Raw genomic sequence first — 18,431 nt, 5'->3', positions numbered from 1 at the left:
CTTCAGGTGAAGGAGGATTAAGACATGTAAGACTAATAATAGTAATAGAGTCAGACTACTTCCATGCTCAGTGCTATCTAGCTATAGTTTATGCGTAGTCTGGTTCCCTGGCCCCAGACCAAAAGATTCTGACTATTTCTGATGAACCAGACTACGTTGAGCGTCGCGCTGGGCAATTTTATACCTGCATGGCTATCCCAATATTCTCGACATCGCAAAATTATTCACGACGTTGCAAAAATATTCACGACGTCACGAAAATATTCGCGACTAGTGAAGATATTCACGACTACTCTCAAAAATATTCACGAAGTCGCAAAAATATTTGCGACCGGTTGGGAATTAAATTCACAACTAGTCGTAAAAATATTCACAACGTCGCAATTGCGCAAAAATATTCACAACGTCGCGACCGGTCATGAATATATTAACGACTAGTCGCAAAAATATTCACAACATCACGAAAATATTCATGACATAAGGAAATTCACGACTAGTCGCACAATTTCACGACGTCGCAAAAATATTCGCGACCGGTCTTGAATAACTTCACGACTAGTTGCAAAAATATTCGCAACATCGCAAAATTATTCACAAATGATTCTTTCCATTGCATGAATGTGAAACATTCATTATTGTTTTATATAACACCTTAACTAAATCCTTGTCTTCCGATTGGTTTACTTGTAAACTGGTTCTTGCATCAATGTTCCACTTTTTTCAGATGGCAATAACTGGTGGTTCACTTCCAATATCTATTTGTTCAAGTTAAAACTGTTTGACAAGTTCAGAACTATCTTATTATATTCAATTTATCTCAGTTTAAAACTATTCCACAACTAAGCTCATAACTTTCATATCCAACTTATGTAAATCACAACTGTTCTCGACAAGTTCAGAACTATCATATTCAAATTTGCTGATCGTTTGGCAGCATATTATATGTGCTTCTTTGTGTTAGCAGCGTCAGCATCACCTACGAGTTCCAATATTTCATCTTCTGTTAAAAAAACAAATGAAGATTCTCGCGTATCATCTGCCATTTTGCCATTTCGTGAATCAGATTCATGTTTATACAGCACCACCACTGGCAGTGGCGAAACCGTGCAATGGAAGTTCTACTCACCGTGGAATAGAACTTCTATTTTGTGGGGTGACTGCACCACCGTGCGTTGGCACAAATAATTCAAGGACGTGTGATCAACGATCCATCAATCAGATGACGGGGAGTTATTTAGGTGTTGTATAAAACACAAATATTGACTGCTTTAACTCATGTAGTAAAGCTAGCCTACCTCAGTGATCCATAGAGCATTCCATGCCAAGGGAAAATGGAATGCTCCATGGATCACTGAGGTAGGCTAGTTTTACTATACCACGAGTTAAAGCAGTCAATATTTATGCATGTGTCCTTGGGTAGGATACGTTATTGTCTTTGGAAGTTGTTGGTAAATGATTATTTACTAACCTTGGATTGCAATCAGATTGTTTTTTTTATAAAAAATTCTTACGATCCTGGAAAAAGGCCATGAGCTTAGAAAAACAAGGCATTTACAGAGTAAAAAGGATGCTTATGTTGTTATAGTTTGTTTGTCTCATTCTCAGAAAGTGAAAACATTTTAAGAATTGTCTAATGAAATTTGCTTGTAATGCAGATAATAAGAGACAACTACATGTACATGTACATTTACATTCACATGTATATTAGGTCTGTTATCACTACCAGTGTACTCTATAGTGGACCATTGGACATGAGACATACATGAACTGCTAGTCACCTACTTGTACATGCATGAAATGAATGCTGTTTGCTGCCCTCTGTTGATGGCATCTCCCCCAATATTATTTTTATACCAATTCACAAAATAAGCCAAATTCTGCAGACCACAATGAAAAGTACTGTCAATAAAAGTAATGGTCAATATCCAGATGTAGGTTATGTGTACTTACCCCTTAATGGTTCACACAACATGAGAATTTGAGAAGCTGCAGTCTTGTATTACACTGTCAATTTCGAGCTGGTGATCAAAAAGAAATTGTTGCAAAAAGTAGATAATCGTGCATGAAACTGTATGCATTTGAATCCAAGAGGAAAGGGCATAATTCATGGACTACATGTACATCCTCTCCCCCCCCCCCCCCCCCCCGAAACACACACATCCTTTTTGATAACTCCACTGAACTTTCACTGTACACCTACCAACGGTAGAAATTAAATCTTTGGAAATTACTAGAAAAAAAAAGAGTATTGATAGCACATGTTTCCTGCCAATTATTTTTTTTATATATGACACTCTGATATTTGTACTTTTGTAGATTTTAAAAAAATAAAACGATCAACAAAATTATACAAAAGAATTTTTACTTTCAAATTTGGTAAGGTACTTTTGCTCTAAAGGTTCACATAGGTTGGTGACCCTTCAAGTTTTATTTTGTAGAATTCCAAAGATAAAGAGAGAATTGTTCTGCCTAGCTGTTCTGTTTGTTATCTCCAAAGGAAGCACAGTAGACAAGTTCTGTGGTGTACGGCTTTCACAGAACCAGAATATTCAAATTGTTTTTGTGGGTTTGTTAAAAAAGTGTGCACCAAACCACAATGTGTTTTCCATGTGTTGTTAATTTCCTAATACTGCTTAAAACTGGGTCAAAATATCCAAAAGGAAACATTAATAACACATTGCTTTCTACATGGCCAGAAATTAAAAATGATAAGTTTCAGGAAATGTTCCTGCTTTATTTAGAAGGATTGGATTGTAAGGACTTTTGTCAGTGCCATTATTTAACCCCTTCAGTAGATCTGATATTAGAATGATGTTAATTGTTCTTTTTATTATTATTGTTACACCTGTTTATTAAGGAGACATTTTGTCATCATAAACTATACCTTAGGGAGACACCAGACATTAGGGACAAACTCAATGTCTCCGTTATGTCACAGCTCCTATTTAGAGGCAAAATTTTACTGTCGCAAATATATCGATTGCTCATGGTCTTAAACATAAATATACCAACATTTGTGGGTAAAATTAAATAAGGTAAAATTAAAGTTGGAAAAAAAATTGGTGCACATGTCTATAGGAATGACTCACAAGTGACCCATTATCAGTTATTCTTATTGTTATAACTTTTTTGTGGGGGGGTTCTGTTTTATTTTTAATGCATTGAAATGAGCTACAAGAAGTACATTTTCAAGCCGGCTATTAAGAACACAAGACTTTCTTTATTCGGCCAATCCAAGATGTAAATTTCCTTTGGCCCAGAAAACCCATCTGGTTACAAACCGCATGCAAGTTGCCTCCAGACATGGTCTTAGCCATGCTTTAAATAATAATTACCCTCAACCAGCAGGGTATGGTTACAGCAGACCCACATTTCATCCACCACAGGTGAATTTAGGAGCCGCTTGAGACACCAAGTTTAGCGGAACTGACTTTTTGAAACCACAAGTTCAACTGAGGTTGTGACCTGTGTTGCCCACTTTGAATTTATGATATTTCTCTCTCTCTCTCTCTGTTTTATTTCATTTATAATTTTAGCAAATGTGAATGCTGTGCCAAATATGCCAAATATATGCCATATACATGTATGCCATGTCTGAATAACAATCTTCTGATTCAAATATTTGAAATATATGGGCAAAAGATAGAGAAGGACAAAGAGAAGATAAAGAAAAACATCTCTGATGTTATTTTAATCATATCAGTTACGTGGTTTATTGTTTGTCAAATGCCACATGTATATGTACATGTTTGTCAACAGTCACTTCACATGCAGGAGCTGCTGATCAACGTGCTGTATTGTATAGCCCAGAAAGGATGTAAAGATCTGTCTTAATCCGGATCCAACCCCCCAACCCCCTCCTTAAAAAAAACTAGTCTAAAGTTTGCCACAAGACATGGAATTAAAAACAACATGCAAATGTAGCTTTACAATTTCTGAAACTTGTACATATACCGGGTAAGTGGAAAATATATGAAACTTTCTGAAAATCCAGATTTTCACTGTTTTCCTTCCAAAAATAAAATCAGCTCAGCAATAGAGCTGCACATGCCTGCCAAATTGGAGAAAGACTGGGTTTACTGAAATTGCAGTGCAACCCCAACGGCTAGCTGACGTACATTTGTGTACAGGATAATATGTTGATCCTGATGGTTTATTGGTGATTCATTGGTGCACATTATGCTCATTAAGTCATTAGATATTATTGACTACATATCTCCCAGTGACCGTATATTAGCCCCCCCCCCCTTTCTTATATATGCCTGGGGGTAGGACATGTCAATAAGTTTCCATTGTTTCAAGGTTAATGACTTAATCCAGGGTGATTAGGTGGTTGCACATGTGGGTCACAACAGGTTATTAAGGAGATAATGTTAATACCGGTTAGTTAATTTGGCATCAGGATGGGATGTTCTACAATAGTAGCCATAGGAAGTAATGAATCAACATAGATTCCTGCACCCCCCCCCCCCCCACCAACAATGCAGTGTAATGGTAATGGAGTATTGATGCTGCCTTACTAGACATAGGTGCGGGCCAGGATAGAACGGCATGGATGATGTCTGTTTGCATGTATACGTAAGGTTCCAATATCTTCATCTCAGTTGTTTTAATAATGAACAAAACAAATCTGCCTAATTTAAATTTAATGTAGTAGATTTCCCTAAAAGATAGGCTAATAATAAACCACAAAAAAGTGAAGAAGTGCTTCTGATGGAAATTTCAAGATGCTATTCCCTTGTGCTAAACCCCTGTAGGAGCACTTCCACTGCTAGTGGCTGTAGAGTGCACTTGTGCCAAACAAGGGAAGGGCTTCATTAACACCGCTGATATTTTTTTCCAAGTGGTATTATCCTAGATAATATGAATATTTTTCTTGCCATTATTTTTAGGATCTAGAGTACTCGTATCCTTGAGGTGAAAACAAAACGTATTTGTGGCAGAGCCAATTTTCTCTTGCAAATTAGATAGGAGGAGTTTTCCTTAGTAATTTCAGCATCAAGCATTTTAGGTTAGGTAGGCACTTCACTTTCATAGTTGTGTGTCCCCCTGTTTGTTTATTTAAGCCCTAGCTTACCCCTCTATTTCTGTCACATAATTTAAAAGTGGACTATATCATATGAAGCTACCGCTATCCAAGAAGTAACTGACAAAATTATTGTTAAAAAGCATACTTGGTTTAAAGATAGCAAAATGGCACTAAACTCCCTGTGAAATTTTTCTTTCTGGCATGCTGTCATTTTGAAGAAAACAATAAAAGCAGAGTACTTTCCAAAGATGCGTCTTTAGACGCATTTTTAAAAATTTCCGTTAGTAGTTCGTTTTTAATTTGGCAAAACAGTGCAAGCGTTGACACAATGCACAGCCGCACATGCACGCGCGGTTGCTATAATTTGTTGTTTTAGTCTGAGACATCGTATAGCTTCAATCAGCTTAATGAGAACTTGTCCCAGATGCTGATTTCAAGCGCAATTCAAAACATGACCTGGCAACTTTTGAATTGAAATCAAGATCCTAGAATATTGTTTTCTTGGAATATACAGCATTCGCTGAGCTAAAACTTCATCAGGTTTGTTGTTAAGCACCCATCTTTAGATTTTGAGCAATTTTGCTGTGAAAACAAATGTGCAAATGACAAATGATATATTCACCTTTAAAGAAATTCATGTATTATTTAATTGCATTCATTCAATACAGCAGACCTGCACCCTCTTAAGTAAAGCGATGCGTCCTGCTCGGGTCCTGTTTGTCTGCCAGAGTTGAGTCATTTGATGTTTAGCCAAAGTGTACTTTAACTCTTTCGCTACAAACAAACTGCTCACAATAACCTGTAGCAGACCCCGGCGAGACAGAGAGCCGCTGGCAGCGGCTCAAACTAGGGTCAGAGGTTATACGATATAAAATATTTAGATAAGGCACATGTCATGGGAATACCCTGTTTATTCACGGCGACCTCACCGAGCCGCTGCCAGCAGCTTTCCGTACGACTTGTACAATTTTTGTGTGCCGCTGTCAGCGGCTCGCCGTAGCGAAAGAGTTAAGATCCATTATTTGACACTGTGGGTTTAAGGGGGGGGGGGGATTGGATTCCTTTGGTTTCTTGACATACAGTTTTCAAGTTTTTAATATTTCAAGTTTTGGTTTTTGTTTGGTTTTGTTTTGTTTTTAAATACATTTGTTAGTTTTATTCTGGTTCCAGTTCTTGCTTTGTTTATTTATTTATTTATTAGTCTTGAAGTTTTTAGTAAATACAGTGAAATCTCCATAAGTCAAACTCTGATAACTCAAAACAACGGTAAAGTCAAACAAAAAATCGATTCCCTTCAGTAGTATAACAATGATAATATACAACCCTGCTTAACTCAAAATTCTGCTTACATGTAAGTCAAATTTTGAACCTGTTCCCTTGAGGTTTGACTTATCGAGATTTCAATGTAAGTCCTTTTTTGTCTTTTTGATTTGTGTCTAATGTACATGTATGTATTAATTCAGTTCCTCGCGACCTTTCCTTTCAAAGGTCGTGAGATTACAATTTAGATTAGTTTGGTTAGTTTCCTATATATGCAGGTTCCCCACTGTGTCATTTTCCAAATTACATGTTGAAGATGTGTTGCACTGAATGGTTATTCTGATATTAAACTAATGTTGGTGTGTTTTCTTATTTGTTAATTAAACTCTTTCATTTATGTCATTCAAACAGTAAATCAATTGAAGAAACAGCTCTTCAAATGGTTAACGAGAATGTTTAGTTTTCAACAGATTCCCTTCCAGCTCTTGTACTTTATAGCAGGTTTTACATGTATGAAAAGCCTGAATACATAAAACATGCTACTGCCAGACAAAATCAACTCACAGGGTATTCTGTGACAGGCTAGTCATTAACACCAGAGAAGTGTGGTCCCCCCCCCCTTAATTATTTGCCAAGTAGGTTTCTCAGTAATATCAATTGATAATGATAATGCAGTGATATTAGGTAGCCTTTCAGTTGAACTGAGCATTGCCTTTTCACAATTTAAAAATGTCATTATTTGGCCTTCAAACTGTCAGGTTATTCGCTTTATTGTACACCATGCAGAAAAAAAACCAATATGCAATAGCTGTAGTCAGTAGCTGTATTGCACGGTGATACCGCACCATAGTGAAAGTCACTTGCGGATGCTGTTTGTAGGATGCTCACCTTTCTTTTATTAGCTGCATGATATTCCGGTGCTAGAAATGAAGAAACAAATGGTTTGGCCAAAGCTGAGGAAGTGTTGTTTGTCAAAGTGAGGATGGTGTTATACCATGTGTTGTGACTGGCACGATATTTGTTGATTGTTTTCCGGTCAGCATGTGGTGTTCAAGTTTGGTGGTTTTCGTTAATGAGGAAGCCAATCTTCTGCAATAGTTTAACTATACGAGGGTTAACCAATCGCCCTAGATTCTCTAAAGGTCAAGCTTGTTTTTTTCTGTGGATAGTGTAGTATAAGTTACTTGAGGTTTACATTTACCACTGAGAGCCAAGTGAGGGCGCTTTGATATGAACGACTATTAATTACATGAATCAAACTAAATCTTTGAGCACAAATGTCATACAATAGTTTATTGACCACTTTGCCAAACGAACATAAAGTCAACAAAAAAGTCTCTGCCTTCTGGTCTGCACACGCATTGCCGTAGCCATGCGCATCGGCAAAATAAAAAAATCAATGTAAAATGTCTCAAAACCACCAAACTCACTGATTTGACTGGAATCCCCCTGCTGCACAATTTCAGGTCACCTCAAGCTCCACCCTGAAGGATATTTTTGAGAGTTTTAAGGGGATCGAAGCGTCATGTGCAACATCAGCTGACATTTGAAGAAACAAAAGTAAGGAGAAAAAAACACCCTTCTGTTAAATCATCTTAATTCTAAGCATTTTGCAAGATGATTAGAAACTTCAAGAGCTGCACGGAGGAAGTTCACTTTTTCTGCACTATTCTTTGGTTCTAAAAAATGAATAAACAAATGGTTTGGTCAAATTGCAGGAAGCAAATTACCTTGTAATGAGGATGGTGTATATACCATGTGTTTTGACTGGCACGATAGCTGTTGATTTCTTTTCCTGGTCAGCAAACACACTTTAGCAGATGTTTGCAGCAGCTTTTACTGCTGACCATAAACTGCACTGTGGTCTAGCAGTATTGCCTGTCCGAGGCAGAAAATATCTGGACCAAAATTAATCTCAAGTTTTTTCAAAATCGAGGCTGCTACAAGATTTTCTTTTGTTTTGTTTTTGACTTTTTCTAAAGAGGACAGGGAGGGGGAGTAAAGAAGACATATCATCTAAGTTTTGGCTTTATTTTGTGATCTTTACAATAATTCACAGGTTTGCTTTGAAAGATCAGTTTCACAGGGCTGCTTTGAAGGAGAATTCAATTCTGCATGTTAATTTAATCATTATTGAAGTGCATGGAGGAGGCTTATGTTATTGTGTACTCATGGTATTCAATTGTGATCTCAGGCTGGAAAATGGTTGTTTTTTGTTGGGGAGGGATGGTGATTTTAGTCCATGCAGCACTCTATCGTTGTACAGTAGTACTATACCACAGTGGTTAGTCCTACATGCAGTAGATATCGGCACGGCTGATACTTGAAATCAGACTAGATTTTAATAGATTAATTGAGTAGCTATTAGGAAGCAGTATACATTACATTGGAATTAGGGTGGACACTGATCAAGGTAGAGGTAACTGTACATTAAATGTGTGTGTCAATAAAGAGCTCTTCACGATCTGTTCTTTCCTGAAAGTTAAAATGATAATGTTAGATACATGTACATGTGATACATTGTACATGTAGTTTCCTCTGTCATTATACATCACATTAAAGGTTTGCACTAATATCGGCTTCTGAGATTTGAAAACTTTCTGCAACCAGTCGTAAAGGAATCGTTTATTAAAGAGCATTTGCATTTCTCATTTCAGAAAAAAAGACTTTGTATTCCTCTTTATATATTCAGTCATGAGACTCAAATTAAATCTCATTTGCATTTGAATGCCTGGGTGTAATTTCTGGTTCTCACTCATCTAAATGGCTTCAAAAGCATTATTTTTTATTGTATTATTATTTGATATTTTCTTTTGGATCACCTGATTTACCTAAGGACATGGTGCCTGAGGTCAGTGAAGAACCAGAGACCCAGCTAGTCATTGTGAACACGGCGCCTTCTACTGGTTTGATGCAGCCTGTGGGATCAGTGGATGATACGCAACTTGCTGCTGGTGTCTTCTCACTCTCAGGTAGGATATTATTTGCTTGAATTCTAATTTCTAATCAATTAATAATAGGAGGAAACAAGGGGTTGGCTTGTGCCCTGTCCTAACTGAATGAAAAGTATGACTTTTTTCTTTCTTTTTTTATTGGGGGAGGTGTCATTCAGTGAAGTACTTGGCATTTAACCCATCAGCAAAGAGTATCCTGGTTCTGTGTCCTTGAGCAAGAGACTTTATATAGTGCTTCTAACTCTTCTTTTGTGCATCTATTGTCAGTGTGCACGCCGGTAGTTGTAATTGTCAAGACCAAGACAATATGTTTATACTGGTAATAGGTTGATCATGTATAATTTCTGCTATAGCCTTCTGAATTTAAATGATGGGTGTGCATTCTGGACCATTGACTATAAGCAACATATTGTAGGTGATTCTTTCGAGCAAGTTTACTGTTTCTGATTAAATAACCTTTCCCAACGTATCTTTCTGCTACTCTATGCATGTAATAAATCTCTTTATAAAATCCCACTAAAAGATAGGCAAGGTCTGTTGTTTTAATTGGAACACATACACACTGTACTTAACTGGGTCATTGGATCTGAGGTCAACCCAGATCCAGTGTGAATTGATTTCGTTTTGCTTAAAGAACACAATAGGCCTACCTGTTTTGTGATCTGTGAACAGAACTGTAAAACAGTGTTTGTGTTCAAAATTCTGTAACTTAAAAAGTACATAAGTGATTTGAATGATTCTTGTACTAAAAGAAAGCTTATTAATTAGGCTTTCAATTCCTAGATTTTTAAAGTGCTACACGCAGAACTTCATTAAATATTTGGTCCTGCCATATGGGTTTTCCTTTTTTTTTTTTACTCGCCCTGTATACAGAATTACGGTGGCCCACAACTGTCACGGCAAGCGCAAAAGCGCCGCGGCAAGCGCAAAAGCGCCGCGGCAAGCGCAACAGCACCGAGGCAAGTGCAACAGTGCCACGGCAAGCGCAAAAGCGCCACGGCGAGAGCAAAAGAACCGCGGCAAAAGAAAAAGCGCCGCGGCAAAAGAAAAAGCGCCGCGGCAAAAGAAAAAGCGCCACGGCAAAACAAAAAGCGCCGCGGCAAAACAAAAAGCGCCACGGCAAAACAAAAAGCGCCGCGGCAAGCGCAAAAGCGCCACGGCAAGCGCAAATAGCGCCACGGCAAGCGCAAAAGCGCCACGGCAAGCGCAAAAGCGCCACGGCGAAAGCAAAAGTGCCACGGGTTTATTGGGAAGGGGCGTAATCATACATGCCGCTACTACATCAAAAAATAAAATGGGAAGGAGAATGGCCGCCACCAGGAATTCTTATAAAGCACAGAATTTAATTCTTTGAGAAGTGATTTTATGGCTGAGAAAATAGCAAGGCCAAGGAAAACCGGTCAGTGCAAGCAACGTTCAGGAAATAAATCGTCGATATTAGTTTGTTGTAGGATAATTATTATTCCAAGAGGGTTGCTGCCGTGAATCAGAGTTTATAAAGGAGTGGGACTCACTATCAGCACCATCAGGGCCGTTCCTCATTTCTTTACATTTCGTGGGATGCAAACAATTAGGGAGGACGGGAGGCTCTGTGAGCTAATGCATTTTTTTGAAGTTTTTTTCCTTCCGACTAGCATGCAGAGAAGAGTTCCGTTAATTTGAGACTTAGTTCACCCATGGGCGTCGCGAGGGGGGCAAGGGGGCGCGAGTATGGTCGCCACCATGAATTCTTTTAATCACAGACTTTAATTCTTTGAGAGGTGATTTTATGGCTGAGAAAATAGCAAGGAAAACCGGTCAGTGCAAGCAACGTTCAGGGAAGAGTTTTGAAATTCCCGCTCTCTGGGAATTTCTAACCTAATGGGCCCGCGGGCGAGTTACGTGTTGACAAGCCTGATCCACCCACTGCCGCAGCCGTGCAGGAGAGCCTTAATTGACTTCCTAGATGTGTATGATATACTGAAAAAGAAAAAAACTTAACTCATACACTCTGGGCAGCTCACTTGCGTGCCTACACTGGTATACACACCTGTGAAAAAAGGCTCAAATTAACGGAACTTTTCTCTGCATGCTAGTCGGAAGGATAAAAAAATGTTTTCAAAAATGCATCAGCTGACAGAGCCTCCCGTCCTCGTAATTGTTTGCATCCCACGAAATGTAAAGAAATAAGGAACGGCCCTGATGGTGCTGATATAGCGAGTCCTACTTCCCCTCTCCTTTATAAACTCTGATTCACGGCAGGAACTCTCTTGGAATAATCTTGGAATCATCCTACAACAAATTAATATCGATGATTTATCAGTCCCTAAACGTTGCTTCACTGACCGGTTTTCCTTGCTATTTTCTCAGCCATAAAATCACTTCTCAAAGAATTAAATTCTGTGATTAATAAGAATTCCTGGTGGCGGCCATTCTCCTTCCCATTTTATTTTTTGATGTAGTAGCGGCATGTATGATAACGCCCCTTCCCAATAAACCCCTGGCGCTTTTGCTTGCGGCTGTGTCGCTTTTGCGCTTGCCGCGGCGCTTTTGCGCTTGCCGTGGCGCTTTTGCTTTTGCCGTGGCGCTTTTGCGCTTGCCGCGGCGCTTTTGCGCTTGCCGCGGTGCTTTTGCGCTTGCCGCGGTGCTTTTGCGCTTGCCGCGGCGCTTTTGCGCTTGCCGTTGCGCTTGCCGTGACAGTTGTGGGCCACCGTACAGAATGGTTGATGTGAAGCAGTCAAGTCTGGTGTGTTTTGTATTGTGCACCTTGAAGGCTTGTAATGGCTTTCAAAACGACCCTATTAAAACAAACCTTGCTTTTGTAGGGAATTAGCTTTATTTTTTTTCTCATCTTTGTTAGCAAAGCTGTTGCTGTTGTGGTGAAATGAATTGTAGTCTTTAGCCTATTTGGTACTCTTCCCGAACAAAAATCTAATAAAATACCAGGTTGTGTAGTTAATGTAGAAACAAAATATTTGCAACAGTATTGGTATTGGTGAAAGTGGTTTTTATGTGCAGGCCCTACGCAGCGTTAATGCTCCCTTCATCACACTTGTCCAGCTTTTAGGCAGTAAATCACCATTTATTATCAATCCTTAGCACCAAAAGCCTTCTCAGAATTAGTATTGCCTTCAACACGTCTGTGGTGGGACTTGGATGGACACAGTAAAATGCAGAAACCCCCACAGGTGCTCAGAGGGAGACCAGAGATATTGCCACAGTTCTGGTTTTGGGGGGTTTTTTTGTCCTATTTTATTTGGTAGATTCCAGCTCTGGCTTGAAGTCATCATACAAATCATTATTACCCTGACAGGGTTCTCAATAACCAGTAAAAAGACTGGGTCATTGCCGGTCACTGCAAGTTCACATAACCCACAGCCGTCTGCAAGAAGCCAGAACGGTTAGGAACTCTGTGGCGTCAAACTCTAACCACTGGATGAATCTAGGCTTAGAGGAAATATTTGGTATCATTTTTTTATCTGGTATCTTATCTTTAGTGTGGAAACAGTGACATAGCCAGAATTTTTTTCCGGTGGAAGGCCAAGGGAGGGTCTGGTATCCTGCAGAGAATATACATGTATCTACCATTCGCTAGCAGATCACATACATTTTGCTGTTGTTTGGAGCAATATTGCTTTCTTGTAGGGGACTGGGAAGTTGTGTGGGATATGTAACTCCCCCTGCCAACATCAATAAGTGAGAAAAAACAGTTTGTTGTGCACTTTGGGAGCAATTCAACTATTTAAGCAGTGTTTTTGCTTACAAAACACTGGAATTGACCAAATTTGTGCACGTAAAACCTACACATGTGCAAAACTTTCAGGTTGTATAACATGCTTATAAACCACTTTAAAAAAAAAAAGCTAATGAACGATTCACATGTGTTGAATGTTGAATCAAGAAGCAATTCATTAACACCCTTGTCTGCTTTTCCTGTGTGAATTTAGGAAGCAACCATGTACTGTAGAGATCTATTCATACAACATTTTCCTGAATACAAAACAGTCTGCAAAATTGACACTCGCATTATTATTCTCTTAAAACATTTGAAACGGGGCAAGGGACTCTCGCAATGTATGGTCCACAGGGCTGTACTGATTTCTTTCTGATTTTGAGTGGGGGGGGGGGCACTAATAAGTTATTCATTACTTCAGATGTTATTTATAGGGACAATTTTGGCAATGTCTATGAGGAATATTCAACAAAACTTAATGATAACTCAAAATTCAGGGTATACTTGTATTCTATTTTGTGAACAATGATTTATTTATGAGCTGTGATCTGTCATACATTTTTTGATTAATTATGATTACCATGGTATACCGATTTTGTAGATCTGCTTTTGAAGCTTACAGGTCTATACTGGTTGCCTAAGAGGACTGGCAATGTTCCAGTGAAGTGCGGTAGTCATTCAGTTAATCTAATGACTTCCGCTGTTGGATCAAGCGAGAGGATATCAGTTAATACCGCTCTTGATTGATTCTAGATTCTCAAGAGGAGGAGGGGGTATGACAGTATTCAACCATAGGGCATAACTTGCAGAGAGTCTGTCTATTTTCAAGCTGGGAATTCTAGTCATGGTCCAGATTACTCCCCCACCTTTTCTAGTCATCACCCAGTGGAGTTCTTGTTAAGCAATTCTGGCCCAATTCTGACAAAATGGAAAGAATGTTCTGTTTTCCCATGAGAGGAGGCCTGCGTGTGATCTTTGGTGTAATAACCAGGACATAATAATATCCGCGGGGTCAAAACACATTATCGCCTGACATGATATACTCCCATGATGGTAGAGGTGTATTGGGGAGTTGCATTATTGCGTGGGTTTGAATAAAATTTTTAATGGTGCTTCTGGTAACAGCTAGAGTGACACTTGAAATTGGCCAAGACAGAATGACAGGAATTACATGTAGGTTTGCTGTTGCCTTTGCTACTGCTAATGACCTGTAACCCCAATCTTTCCAAACATGTTTTGAAAATTAAGGGGACGAGGTCTCTCTTTTTTCCAACTTTTTACCCCTTTTCAAAAGTGTTCCAAAACAATTGTTCTAGCTAAAAAATATAGGCTCAACACAAGTGGTTTTTCTTGAACTTACAGATAAATTTCAGTTTTTAAACTTTTGGCTGCAATATATGCCCCATGTTGTTCTTGTTTCTCAGGCCTAGTCTTTAGGAAGCTTCTGGATTTGAGACCAACAATAAGGCACTGTATTCTCTTGAATCACATGTACTGTTTACTTGCATAATTTGTCCCCTTTATGAAGGATATTTACTATTTTCCACTCATCCAGTTGATACCGTTCAGTTCTGGTCATCACATATCCGTCATCTTACAGTCATGGAATAGGAAGTGGTGTTATCACCAGTCTGCCGCCAACTGATGCCATCCTCTCATATGTAATTAGGCTGACACACTAGAAGTACATGTGGCCCAGCAGGCAGTGCAGGGTAGTTCTATACTGTATAGGGTACATAGATCAACCCCTTAAACTTGTGTTTCTTCAGCAAATTTGTCCCACATTATGCATATCAATTATTGTGTTCCTTCCTCCATGGTCTCGCTGACTCCAGCAAATATGTCAGGTATTTCCTCCTCGTCACGAATTAGACTTCCAACTTTAAAATTATCATGTAGTTGAGTTCAGACTACGAGGACAGCATTGGTCATTTCATTCTGCCTTAACGGGGAAACTTCCAAATTAACTAGGACACCAGCAGACATTGATGGTGCCACTATATCTGCTGGCCTGAGACAGGTGCATGGCTGCATGCCCACTTATTCCACCTGTCAACATTTCAAGATCTATCATGCAGCAATAGAAAACCAATATGACATGTCAAGTGATGCATAGTGCCCCACTTCCTATCAGCATTATTATTTTACATTTATACAAAGAATTTTCTTTCAGTTTGGTTCAGGCAATGCAGTGTCATGTGTGGTGTACCATATGAAAGCCAAGTTGTCCTTTTTTATCTTTTAACCAACTTAATTTTTGAATCCCTTTGCTCCTCCCAAAATAATGCTGATTTTGACTGTGGTCATTGAAGTGTCAAAGTTTTGTAAGCTGAATTATGTCGCCCTTTTATAGTATCTGTTGAGGTAAGAGCACTTTTCATAACTGGACACTTATCATAAAAAGTGCAATCTGATCACTGCAATCTTTACATCTGTTGTTCAGCCAGGATCAAGGTTTGGTATTAGTGGATCCATTTTGGCAATTGATGAACTAATACCCTGGTCATAGACCCTGCAGCATCATCAGCCAGAAACAGTCAACCCTTGACTATTGGGACAGGATGTCTGCTATTCTAATCACCCTGTACAGTGAGGATATTACATAATCTTGCTAGACCCTCAGACACCTCTTGATTCAATTAAATGATAATATCCGTTATCTCTGGACTGGCAATTATTTCTAGCCATGCATGCTGTGTTCAATGTTTTTAGACTGCTCCAACGAGATTGCCTAGACTTCTACATGCTTAATGAAAATTTATATACAAAAATATGGAACATGGACATTGGACTGCATTCAGAAGGCAAAATTCAAATCCCGGAAGTTGTCTGAAGGGCATTATAGCTTTATGGTGTTAACTGCAACTCATCACAAGCATCATCTGTTGTGCATTAAAATGCACATAAACCGTGAAATTGGTTTCCATGTAGCCTGGGTTTTTTTTTTAATTTCCCACAAATGGTATTCAGAACCTTCCTCTTTCATTGTCTGAGAAATTACTGAGTAATTTGTAAAGTTGGTTAAGGGTACCCATCCCATAATCTGGAGCCGGTTCCCGACATCAGCAGTCGGCTATCCGGTTCCAATGCACACTCCTAAATGTGAAGACTTTAAATGCTAAATGTAACATTTTGAGTTCAACATTTTTAAGCTTCACCCGTTTAACTTGTCCATTGGATCCCAAGTCATGTGATCTATGGATGGATTCATAATCTCTTTCGAATCAACTTGAGAAAAGTCAGTCATAGCTGGGTTGTAATGAAGGGAAATTGGCTTAGTATATGACTTGATGCATCTTGAATTGGCACACCAGGTTACCCTTCCTGTGACAGTCATATCATAATTTGCTGCAGGTCAGACAACTCTCAGTGACTAGGACCAACAACTAGTGCAGACATCCTAATAGACTCTATCCATGTCAGAATTTTTGAATATCAATTCATCAACCATAATATCGATTAATATATCAGATTGCCTTTCCTTTGAAACATGCATTTTAAAGCTCTGTCCAGGTGCACAAGTGGGTATTGAGCCAATGTGCTTTGCAAAAGCATGTTTGGAATCTGTCAGAAAGCTTATATTATAATTTCATTGGCCGAGACGGCCACATGTCCAGTCTGTACAAATGCATATATGCAATGGTTAACCTTATATACATGTACAGTGCATTTTACACGTGCGTGTAGAACCTGCATGCACGCTCGGGACTTTACTGCATGCAGTGCGCAAACGCACCCAGTCTCATGTCCAGCAGGAAAGCTTGCAGTTATCAAGGGTTACACCGCACTGATTTCATTTATTTCTAGCATAGTTAGTTGCAACCATCATTGTTTTGACTTAGTGGCACGATACAACAAAACAATTGATGACTGCTGTGATGTGGGATATATGTCGTTTTAACACCCTCGGGGGGCATAGCACCCAAGGCGAATGTGCCCCTCGGGTGTTAAGAATCACATATCCCACATCACAGCAGTCAACAATTGTTAAATATCACGAAAAGTTATCTCTGCACACATCATTTTCGAACATCACATTGCCTACTTTGGGTACGTTTCAATTGCATCTTTTTTCTGTATTAATGCAAATACATTTTCCTATGTGGAAGTCAGATTTTATATGTTAGCGTATACTTTTCACATTAAAATTTGTTCAAAGTTCACTCAACTATAAAAACAAACACTGAAATCAGAGAATTTAAACTTATTACTTAGCACAACTATTCTGTATTATTACATGTACATAAATAATAAGCGATTCTTGGTATTTCTCCTGCAGACACAAAATTGTTTTCAGTAATTTGACATTGTTTCTCTTTTTTTTTTCGATACAATTTTCTCACGTTTTTAGATTTTTTTTTTCAATTAAAAAAAATGAAATCAGCCATAACTATGACACATTAAAATTGATTTATCGATAAAGCCTACATCTTAACAACTTAACCACTAAACTTTGTTATCATTGTCACTGAGCTGATCATTACCCTTTCCAACGTAATTTTGAAAAGACTGCAAAAAAGGGCATAGACATATTCATTTGCTCAGTCTATTCTGTGAAATTACAATTATAATACTTGAAACCTCAACATTCACAAGTGAAAATACCTTTTAAAAAACTGGGTAGTGAAATGGCACTGATGAAGTGAAGTCAACAAAAAGGTAGAGGGAAGAACAGATGTTTGTATGACTCTATGAGCTACATGCACCATGTTATGTTATGTTATGAGGTTGGAGCCTTTAGTATTGAGTGGACTACCTCAAGTCTTCAACTCAGTGCTCCAATGCATGCTGCTGGTTTGCCTGGAGGCTGTCCGGGATGTAACTGCAATATTTACCCAGCTTGAGGTTCAAGAAGTTTGTTGACTGTACCAATAACACCCTGGTTGGTGTTATTATATAATATTCAATGCCCTCCTACATACCAGAGAGAAACGACTGTGTAGGCCTACATGTCAGTAAGGCAACTTTGTGACTGGGAGGGTAGGAGAGGGATTTTTCCGCACTCCTCTTGCCCATTACTCAAATTCCATTGTGATTTATATGCTTAAAATGAGGTACATGTATTTCCTTCTGGTATAAATCTGAAGTCCAGTATCCATTGTGTGTCCAAATAAAACGTGTTTGAAGCAAGTAAGGTACATACATGTGTATACATATGAACTAGCGTGGTTGTGCATCATGTTGCAAAAGCAACTGGTAGTGAATATCTTGTGATGGCAAGAGACTATACTGGTAGGGAAACCCTGCAACTCATAAAAGTAACTACCTTTCCTCTTTCCTTTCATCTTACATGTTCCTTCTGTCCATATTACCCCAACCCTTGCCTCTACCTTTCACCCAGACCACTTGTATTGCTTGTATGAGTTGCCAACTACTACACAATGGCCAACTGCTTTGTACAGATTCCTCTTTTCTTTTCTCCTTGTATGTAGCATTTTCCCAAATTCTACAGGGTGAGTCCAAAAAGTGGAACCCA

General features: G+C 38.8%; 1 protein-coding gene across 1 annotated transcript in view; it reads left to right on the top strand.

Annotated features, from left to right (window-relative positions):
- The window catches only part of LOC119742027 (cyclin-D-binding Myb-like transcription factor 1), a 63,658-nt gene that overhangs the window by 37,784 nt on the left and 7,443 nt on the right, over window positions 1-18,431 (top strand). Inside the window, exon 16 of the mRNA XM_038218047.1 lies at window positions 9,126-9,261. Coding sequence (XP_038073975.1) covers window positions 9,126-9,261 — 136 coding nt within the window. The remainder of the gene's footprint in view (window positions 1-9,125; window positions 9,262-18,431) is intronic.

Source organism: Patiria miniata, unplaced genomic scaffold (assembly GCF_015706575.1).
Source record: "Patiria miniata isolate m_02_andy unplaced genomic scaffold, ASM1570657v1 HiC_scaffold_11, whole genome shotgun sequence".
NCBI lineage: Eukaryota > Metazoa > Echinodermata > Asteroidea > Valvatida > Asterinidae > Patiria > Patiria miniata.
This window is presented reverse-complemented; position numbering and strand designations above follow the sequence as displayed.